General features: G+C 50.1%; 5 protein-coding genes across 5 annotated transcripts; 1 reads left to right on the top strand and 4 right to left on the bottom strand.

Moving 5' to 3' along the window:
• Positions 1 to 362: 362 nt before the first annotated feature.
• Positions 363 to 3,393, bottom strand: FVEG_05392 (hypothetical protein). Its single transcript, XM_018893595.1, has 2 exons — positions 3,126 to 3,393; positions 363 to 2,917 (listed from the first exon to the last, which is right to left on the bottom strand). Exon 2 carries the CDS (start codon positions 2,867 to 2,869, stop codon positions 1,814 to 1,816), a length of 1,056 nt encoding a protein of 351 aa, XP_018750467.1. The 5' UTR covers positions 2,870 to 2,917; positions 3,126 to 3,393; the 3' UTR covers positions 363 to 1,813.
• A 1,959-nt stretch (positions 3,394 to 5,352) lies between these two features.
• FVEG_15631 (hypothetical protein) lies at positions 5,353 to 5,667 on the bottom strand (the record flags this gene model as incomplete). Its single annotated transcript, XM_018904820.1, has 1 exon — positions 5,353 to 5,667. The coding sequence occupies one exon, from the start codon at positions 5,665 to 5,667 to the stop codon at positions 5,353 to 5,355; it is 315 nt and encodes a 104-aa protein (XP_018750466.1).
• Positions 5,668 to 5,751: 84 nt separating this feature from the next.
• Positions 5,752 to 9,602, top strand: FVEG_15629 (hypothetical protein). Its single transcript, XM_018904818.1, has 2 exons — positions 5,752 to 6,802; positions 6,869 to 9,602. Exon 1 carries the CDS (start codon positions 6,132 to 6,134, stop codon positions 6,549 to 6,551), a length of 420 nt encoding a protein of 139 aa, XP_018750463.1. The 5' UTR covers positions 5,752 to 6,131; the 3' UTR covers positions 6,552 to 6,802; positions 6,869 to 9,602.
• Positions 5,782 to 5,979, bottom strand: FVEG_15630 (hypothetical protein; the record flags this gene model as incomplete). Its single annotated transcript, XM_018904819.1, has 1 exon — positions 5,782 to 5,979. The coding sequence occupies one exon, from the start codon at positions 5,977 to 5,979 to the stop codon at positions 5,782 to 5,784; it is 198 nt and encodes a 65-aa protein (XP_018750465.1).
• FVEG_05391 (DNA topoisomerase III) lies at positions 7,035 to 9,262 on the bottom strand (the record flags this gene model as incomplete). Its single annotated transcript, XM_018893594.1, has 6 exons — positions 7,035 to 7,064; positions 7,122 to 8,434; positions 8,482 to 8,651; positions 8,702 to 8,880; positions 8,931 to 9,128; positions 9,182 to 9,262. 6 exons carry the CDS (start codon positions 9,260 to 9,262, stop codon positions 7,035 to 7,037), a joined length of 1,971 nt encoding a protein of 656 aa, XP_018750464.1.
• Positions 9,603 to 9,633: the final 31 nt, after the last annotated feature.

Here is a 9,633-nt window from a genome sequence, read left to right as displayed (position 1 = left end):
CTCCAGTTCGAATTGTTCAATCGTGAGGCAGATGATGAAATTGTTTAGGGTAGGCAACAACAATGTCGATTGTATCAAACCCCTGCCCTGTCTGCGTCGTTATTCATGGCATCGACATACATAGACTCTCTCTCGGTTTGTTTCTTATCCTGGTGCATGCATGATAGGCTTGAGCAATAGTTGACTCTATTGTCATTGTTCTTTGAGAATTAAAAATCTGTGCTGTACTCTACAAGCCCACCCATCACCGATCGGGAGTAAACACCACTTACACGAGTTGCCATTCATCATACTCACTTCGTTTTGCTCAGTCATAGCAGCTCAAAAAGATAAAAAGGTTGAAAACACAGAAAAGACATGTCCCAGCTTGCTGCTTCACCGTGAACCAGCATACCACACACACGAAAGGACGATTACGAAATAAACTCAAAAACATGACCATTCACGTGACTGCAGATTATCGCTGTCCCCATCGATCGAATGACTTCACTTCTCTCCGTCGCAAAATTCTTTCATTATAGTTTCCTTCAACCTTTCCAATATGGAACATGATTGATAAATACACTGGCTGAACACGAGTTTCTTATCTATAAACTCTGATCTCGCCATTCTATGAAGGTATTATCACATGATTTGTTTCTTCAATTTTTCTCAACACCACAATACAATTCCCAGCCAATTACGAGATTGATGCCATATTCCCCATCGGCCTCGACCGACCAACCCCCTCATCTTCGCGTCAACATCAACATTCACATGTGCAATGCTACAGACACTCCATGTGGAAACAAAGACCAGAACTTCCATTGGTAAGCTCAAGAGGCTTCAGATACTAACGATCAGGAAGCTATCTAATCCATCGCTCCAATATGATTTTACTCCTTTTTTCAGTCTCTGTGCCCCCGGCAAACAAAAGACGCGAGGGGCGAGCGTGTAGCGTTCGAGCCCAACTGGTTCCAGCCATGATATCATATCCCTATATGTTGTGTCAAGGGTTCATTCATGATGCCCCTTTCCGTCCCTTTTCCTCCTCTATCTGTTGTTGATGATGATGCGTTCCCCACATCAGATGCCCATAAAAGTTGATTAAACAAAGATTCGAGAAAGTTGCAAAACGAGGACCAAAAAAATTGGCCACAACCGCCCACGAATGGTATAAAATAATCGTCGTCATAATCCTCCACATGATGTTGAAGTGGTAGGATCTGGTAATGATGCAAAGCCAAACTTGGGTGACCGGGTATTGTAAAACAAATACCCCAAGGAGACGACTCAACATCGGAGACCAGCCCTGCCCGTCAAGGGTGTTGTCGTGTCGCTCAGAAGCCAAAGCTCCCGGCATAAATATGCGCCTCGGGGCTAGAATGGAACAGCCCCCATGGAGCGACAGGAATATCAAGTGACGGAAGCGAACGCCCCAACAACTTGTGTCCCCTCAATAATAAGAAATAAGACCCGGGTATTAGAATATTCCATCTCTGGGCAACCGAAAAGTTTCGGGAGACACCCAATCATGGGAATATTACCCGTATGCTGACCTTCCACAGCCGACGATGATTCACCTGTCGTGTAGACAGATGCCGCCGAGTACCAAGACGCCAAAAACCGAGCCCCTATTAAGAAAGCGAATAGCCCGAAGAAAAACGTTAAGAGAACCGTGTCATCGTGATAATAATAACGATCCAGAGGTCGCCGCCTCGGTCATTGGTGTGGGCCGACACGGCCTCTCCTTAAGCCAACCAGCCCCCTGCCCCGAATCGATTGCCTTCAGAAATCCCGAAAGCCCAAAAAACGCCGTGCATGCAGAGAGGTATTATACAGAACCGAGTTGGAGGAGGGCCTCGACGGCCTCCCGCTCCTGTGCGTCAGAGGTGCGCGCCAACGCCGAGAAGTCGATGTTGAGTGTTTGAGGTGGACGAGCCATGCCGGAGCTGGCAGAGAACGAACGAAGTCCACCTGGTGCATATGCAGAGGAGGATCGGAAACCATGGTCCGTCTGAGCTGCCGCCTGGTTGGGGTAAGACTCGGCTCGAAGAGCAGCAGCCCCCATGGTAGCCCAATCCTCGTCGTCCGTCGCGTCCTCAGGATCATCGTTCATAACGACATCATCATCCGGAGCCTCGGAGCACGAAGCGGATCCAGATCCATCCATGGACATTTTGTCGGCCTCGTGCTCCATCATGTAAATGTCGTTATCATCATGAGAATACTGCACCGAATCCCCGTTGCTTGACGCAATGCTAAGTCTGGGCCGGTCCTGACCCCTACCGCCGATGTTGCCGATGGGGATGCCTGCGCCGTAGGATGAAGGAGGAGTTCCTTGTCGGTTTCGAGAAGGCTGTCCTCGCTTACGAGCATCCCATCGGCCCCATCCCACCTTTTCAAATTCCACCTCTCCATCCAGTCCGCCTCCTTCTCCTCCTCGTCCCTCCAAAGCTCCCACGACTAGTCTCCGCGCCTTTGTTGGGGGGATTCCAGAAAACCCGGGTACCGAAGTGGTTAGGTACCCCATGATGTGTCTGATAGCCAGGGGGCCATGGTTGAGCAGGATCTCTGGCAGGTGGTATTTGGCGAGAAGAGAGCCAGTGATGGCACCCGAAGCCTCGAGACCAGGCGAGATCGAACGTCGTCGATCCGACGGCTCATGAAGGTCCAGGTCTGAGTCAATAGGCTCAAGCTTGGCCTTCTGGAGCTGCGCCTTGAGGCCATGAGGCGGCAGGTTGGGAGAGATGGAGTTGGGGGGAGTAGGAAGGGGTTGTTGAGATCGTGTCACAGTCGCAGGGACACTCCGAGCCGCTACAGCAGTTAAGTTGTCTCGGCTCAAGGAGGCCTGGGAGATATCACGAGCAGCCGCTGCCATGGTAGCCATGTTTACCGAGTTTCGGTCTTGATTGTATGCGCTTCCGAACGAGCAAGTCTGAAAATGGGAAACTTTGGTCAGCGATTTTTATCTTGAGAAGGAGATAAAATTTGCGACGCGATCTCTGTGAAGAGAACGAGGTACTGCTGCCCTGTGGGAGCGGTAAAGAGTTGCGGTCATGAGAAATGGAGCCCGGCTCGCTCTCGAGTCACCGCGGTCGGTTGGTGCACTGCGTCAGGCTAAGGTGAACAAGCAAGGTACGTACCTATTCAGAAGCCTGGTGCAAGGAGAGCTTGCAAGACGATGTTGCTGAATGGCTGGTATATGGCTAAGTAGGGCAGAGCTGGCGCGATAATCTGGACTGTGACAAGAGACTCTTGTACGAATCTTGTGGTTCTTCTGGTAGTGTTGTTGTGTTTGATGAAAGGAACATCCAGGGAAGGGGAGGGAGATAAGTAGGTTATGTATATGAGTGTGTGACTGACTGACTGACTGACTGTGAGCATGAGCAACCGTGTGTGCCCTGCCCAGCGAGTTTGAGGCCGGTACGTACTTGGGCTTGCACTTACATACACCTCTGTACTGTAGGGTTTGGTGCATTCAGCACCTATCGCGAGGTCAATGTGCCCTGTCTCTGCCTGTTGGAAGGCAATCCTCACCTCAAAACAACCTAAGCATTCGGGGTCGGGTTGGCGGGTGCCATTTTGGTGGCCTGTACGTGCTAGAAGCACACCACCCTGAACTGACAAATCACAGCGCAATCGCAGGCCACAGCCCCCAAACGGGTTAAAACCTAGAATTCATTCGTCTGCACCCCCATGTTTGGCCAACTTGTTTGGAGGTGCCTTTATTTTTAGGGGGCGTGTCCCTCCGGCGTTGGATGATAAGGTTGATTGGGAGGATAAGGCGCCTTGAGATAGGCACTCACAATCACAATCAATCATCCATACATTTGCTAGCAATCTTGCACTTACACTCGGAGGCTGGCTGATAGTTGAGACATGCAACCCAAAGCCATAGAAGAAGCCTGGAACCCAACAAACTCTCCCCTTTCCTTCTGATTCTTCCACGCTTCTTTTCTTCATTCCCTGCCAAAAGTGGCACTCTCCTTTCTTTCTGCTGGTCCATGTGAAATTGTTTTTTTCTGTTTTTCATTTGCTTCTAATTCCCAAGCATCTGGTAGTCTAGGGAAACGAGAGGATCCGGGCCACAGCGCAAACGGGGAAGCGATCCGGCCCAGCCAAACGAAATAAATTGCCCGTTTCATGCCCTAGTGAACTCCAGCTTGGTTCAGCGCAGAGCCCACGATATGGCTCGCGCTTTTTTCGCTATTGACTCCCTTTTCCAGTCTCGTGGGCTCTGTAAGGATGTTTAGTAGGGCATGGCCACCATGGATGGCGCAACATCAAATGTCGGCTCAGCTTCCGGATGACACAGATCAATTCTCATCATGAAAGAAAAGCAACAGGGAGGGATAATACAGTCACACTTTGGACGGGCCCGGCTCCGGTGCTCTGCTCTAGTTCCGGACCTCGGGGCTTTACGGCGCACGGAGACGAGGGCATAAATTCACTCCACCATCATCATGTGCGACATGTTGAAAGGCTACTGGAGACTTGAGACGGAGGGAGTCGGGCATTTGGCATCTCTTCTCAGATTTCCGAGGCTGCGCGTCTAACTAAGCGGCATAGGTATCGATCGTCATACTGCTTTTCCAGCTTGAAGCAGGGCCCAGCAATGAACCCCGTGTTTGCGACGGCTGGCTCTGGTTTCTCGGCAGGATGGGGCTCGCTTCTCTCTGGGCAGGTATCTGTCATGTCAAGTTATGCTACTGTCTCCAATTTTTGCAGAGTCTGGGGATTCATTAATTAGTCGCAGCTCTATTACTGAGCCGGTGTCAGTCTTAGCGTGTAAGGGACACCACAGTGCTCCCTTTTGGCCAACACCTTAGGCCACGGGGCCCAGGAGATTGGGGTAAGGTTGTTGGAGTTTATCGATGTTAGTCACTCGTCCAAGGTTGTGGCTGTTCGCGATTCAACATCAGCCACCAGATTATAGTCGCCAACATTCCATCCCTCCATCGCCGTCGACGCGACTTGACTGGATCGACTTGCTTGTGCGGTTTATTCATCGGAATGGTGACTCAACAGAAGGGGAAAGTCATCGGCGTCATGGTTTTCTATTCTTGCTTGTGGAAACGTGGTCGTCATGACATGCATCGCAGGGACACCCATGGAAGCAATGCTGATCGTAGAAAATACCTGCACTCATCAGGCTCATGCAAGAATAATGCAGGCACCCTTTAGTATAATTCTGCAACAAAGGCATGTAAGTCTTTGTGTCCAACTCACCTCTGTATGAGTTTCTTTGGTCCTCTCACGGAATCAGCGGGCCCTGTTAGCATTCATCGACAGGGGTAAGGGTCCCTCCTTTCTTGGGAACGTGAAGTCATGACAAGCACCAGCAACGGACCAAATTTCCATCATCATGCCCTAATTTCGTCCGGCTGTTGTTAGTGAGCCCTTGGTGCTTGAAAAGGAGGACTGAGATAGGGCATCAAACTTGAATTTCTGGAATATTGTTGTGTGCCTAATTTGACACGTACCTGCGTGATCCAAACTCTTTGTTCGTAAGTGTGTAGGGCTAGAAGCATGAGAGAGGCACGCTCCCGGCGAACCCAAAGCCACCCGTGTTCCAGCTGTGGCATCCCGTGCGTATCGCGATGGGGGTGTGTTTCTAAAACCGTATCCAAGGCGTAGGCACACCTGCCACTGCTCCCGTGGTACTGTTTTTGAGATATTGTTCATACGGTCCTCTTTTTGGCTTGGCTTTGTGCAGTCACTTCATATCAAGACTCGTCTCCCTTGTGACCTCGCGGGCGCCTGGTGCTGGCGTTATTTGTGGTGAATAACCAGCCCTAATCATGAATTCCAAAGATACGACACTGCCATCGAGTTTACCGGCTTGACCGAAGTACTCATGTATTCACTTGAAAGCCATACCAGCGTCCCACCCACCATGTCCGCATTCTCAAGTTGTTCCTTGGCCAATCCCACGTAATCATAGCCATTCTCGGAGCCTTCGTATTGATGTCGATGGCAGTGTCCAAGTTCGTACATAGATGCACTCGCGTACTTTCTCCATTTGCAAATCAAGGCAATTTGTTGTGTCAGATGTACTGGAATTCGAGTACTAACACATCATCTAAGGAAGCCATCCTTGATGTGTTACTATCACGTTGCCAAGGTCCTTTTCTGTGATTGGACTCACGATGCCGTCAGTATTACCGACTCAAGTTCGTCACCTTTCTAGATGCCGGTATCGTCGTCCAACAGCGAGCCTGCTTCAGATAGTGGAGGCACCGACCAGCCGATGGATCATGGCGACAAAGCCTCCCCCCTCTCGATGCTTCATTAAACCAAGGAAAATCATCCTTGGGCGCCAGTGTGACCCGTCATCCATTGATAAAACCCCACGTTGGACAACGCTGCGCCGTGGGCACCTCATAAAAAAGCCTCTTCCCCGCGCATCGATAGGGAAGAACGGAAGGGATGCGGACTCAATCCATCAATCCCGTTGCCCCGCGCTTTTGAAGCCCGAGGCTACGATATCGCGTCGTGCGGGGGCCGGTGGCTCCTTTGCCGTTGGCGATCCCGTTCTATCCCGCCCCGAAGACCTCCACATTGAGTGACCTCGTCCATTCGTTCCCAACCAGGTGGTTGACGCACAAAGCTTCCTTGTCTCGCCTGTCTATTACCGAGTTCAGCAGACTCGTCACTGCCATGCTTACACCACTGTGACTCTTTCGGACATGGTTACAGCTCCAACTGAGCCAACCCCGCCGCCGCCAAGTACATCTCAACTGAGGGGTGGTTTGATACATATGCCGCCGCCATGTTTCGAGGCCATCGTTGACGATACCCAAATCACATCATTCAGATCGTACGTGTGCATGATCCACCTGCTGATAGGCTCCCAAGTCGGATTTGAATCTCACAACTTCACAAGTCTAGCGACCCACAAACGAGACAATGGGGGTGCAAGTAGGCTCGTAATGTCGTCGACTTCCAAGGTTGGCAGCTCAACCCCAGATATCTTGAAGACTGCCCGAGTTCTGAATTGTGCGTGGCATCAACTAAGGGTTTACATGCCCTGAATACCGAAAGCCCGAATCTCACGAACCAAAGACAAACTCGCGGCATGCCTAATTGATCAGGTCAGTGACACGATGGACCGAGTTTGTGTAGCATATGGGACATACCGTTCGTAGGACTCCTAATTTCTGTTGGGACTGCTCGAATACTTGCTTGTACTGAGCGAGGCTTTCCCGTAAGACGACTTCCTTGTTCGTTCGACCTTCGCAGATAGCTTTCATCTTTATTTCCATCTCCTTCCGGAGGAATGGTTTACCAAGGCTGGTTTCGAAGTTCATTCGATCAAAGCCTAGGATTAGAGCCACTCCAAGCTGTGTGGGGACAAAGACTTTCAAGCCGCCTCGGCCACCAGATGATGATGAACCACCGCGTCCACCTCTGGCACCTCGACCGCCACGTCCACGTCCACGACCTCTTGTGGACGTACTTGTGTCCGCATCCTCATCATCTGCCGATGTTGGACCTGATCGGCTGATCGTAGCGACATATTCCCTGTCCTGGATCTTCTGGATATGCTCGGCCATGGTAGCATCTGTGCCGATCCCATTGGCATCCATGAGAGCGATCAAATCGGCTTCCGTCAGGTAACCAGGCGCTGTGGTCTTCCCTTCCGTCATCATAGCCTCCGTTGGCTGAAAGCGCTCACCTTCTGTGAACTTCGGAAGTTCCACTGTGTTATTCCATTTTTCGTAAATGAACACGTCAAGGTAGTTTCTCTCTAGTACAATGACTCCATGAGCATTAAAACGCTCCTCTCCAAATTCGAGCTCAACATCAGTCGCCATACCGTGGGCATCATCTGAGCAGCAAGCAAGAAATCTGCGAGCGACATACTCATATAAACGAGCCTCGTCGCGACTTAGGACGGAAGGCGAGGCATATGTGATAGGGTGAATAGGAGGATGTGCTTTGTCGTCATGTCGTCCCTCTCTTGGTTGTTTGAAAGCACCACTGGCGAGATTCTGTGCAAATGGGCCCCATCTCTGATCGCTGGTTTGCTTCTCAACTAGAGCACGGAGATTCATCCCTTTATCGAACCGGTCTGTTTCCGTTCGGGGGTAGCTGATGAACCCTTTGTTATATAGACCTTCAGCAATGGTCATGGCCTGCTGTCCGCTCATCTGGAGTAACCTCGTCGCAGCCTTTTGTAGTTCAACGGTTGTCAGAGGCAATGGTTTGAACTTTCGAGTTGGTTTCTGCTGAACTTTGGTCACTGTCGCTGTTTTGGCTGCAAGGCATCTCTCATAGAGAATCACTGTGGACATTCGATCGAACAGCCTGTTCCGTAGCCAGATGAAATCGACTTTTTTACCGTCTCGGGTGTGCATTAGTTTTATGCTCCAGAACGGCTCAGGAACAAAGTTTTTCACACGAAAGTAACGATCCACGACAAACCCAAGGGTTGGGAACTGGCATGATCCTGAAAAATCAGCAACATGTCTAGAGGGCGGTGGCCAAGGTACAAACCATAACTCAGAGTCAGCTTCTCCATAGGTCCCCCAAGAGGCCGTAAGTTGTTTGTGAGAAAACGGGTGAATGCATATCCAATACGAAGATCCAGCTCGATTCTTGCAGATACAGCATGGACCTGCCTCTCATCCAAAGTCGCAAGGTTCTTGGCTGCTGAGATAACATGACTGTTATTGTTAGTAGGTACCCCATAGAATAGGAGGACACGGCGACGTACGCTCGCTCGACATTGCTGAACCTTGCTCGTAAAACCTGGATACCAGGTTTACCCTTTCGTGCGGCTTCCACGATTTCATTACCGATGTGTTCTCCTTCACGATCACAATCTGTCCAGATCACCAGAGCTTGGGCATATCTTGCTTGGGATTCTAAATTCTGGGCAATTGTCTTCTTGTCCTTTGAAAGGTCAATACCGTTTGCCTCCGGATCAAGATAGGAACTCTTACTTCGCTGATGGTGGTGACAATAGGGGCGGTGAACAATGACTCTGGAGGTGGCTGATACCAGTTTTTGTGAGCTGGAGTAAAGTCGACGTTGGTTAAGTGTCCAGTGACACATGTCATGGTAACGGAGCAATTACCCAATTGACGACCAAAGTCGAAATCGAACGAGTAGTTCTTGATGTATTTGTTTCTTGTATTGTTCTATAATTTCGTTAGCGAGGGGTTATTGTTGTTGCGCGTTGGATGGTTTCTACCGTTTCAATACGACCCCCAGAGAGATGTGTAGCCACAGCTTTGGATATAGAGGGCTTCTCAGCCACACAAAGGACTCTCATCTTGTGGGAACACAAGTCTTTGTAACTGTTTTATATCTCTGATGCAATTTTCCCATCAGTCGTGGCGATTAAGGTACAGGAAGCGAGTGGAGAGTTGCCTCAGGCTGCCCGGGAGTGCAGACGAAGTTTTGCGTTGAGGCAAGCACGATCGATTTGCATAACAAACACGGTCAACTAGGCGCGTTTGCAGCAGAAATAATTTGCTGCCATAATCTCTCAACAATAAGATTTCAGCAGTTATTGGAATTGTTTGCCGGTTACCATGATAAACTGTTTGCTGAAGCACCTGTAGCCTCGATGTTTACGCCAACGCTCTGAAGCTCATTTTTGATATTCACGGTGAGGAGGGAAACTTGTGGTAGGACCAAGGT

Source organism: Fusarium verticillioides, chromosome 3, assembly GCF_000149555.1.
Source record: "Fusarium verticillioides 7600 chromosome 3, whole genome shotgun sequence".
Classification (NCBI taxonomy): domain Eukaryota; kingdom Fungi; phylum Ascomycota; class Sordariomycetes; order Hypocreales; family Nectriaceae; genus Fusarium; species Fusarium verticillioides.
This window is presented reverse-complemented; position numbering and strand designations above follow the sequence as displayed.

What these genes read in the sequence shown, in the direction of transcription:
- FVEG_05392 (XM_018893595.1), bottom strand. Translation starts at nt 2,869, where the DNA reads ATGGCTACCATGGCAGCGGCTGCTCGTGATATCTCCCAGGCCTCCTTG.
- FVEG_15629 (XM_018904818.1), top strand. Translation starts at nt 6,132, where the DNA reads ATGCCGTCAGTATTACCGACTCAAGTTCGTCACCTTTCTAGATGCCGG.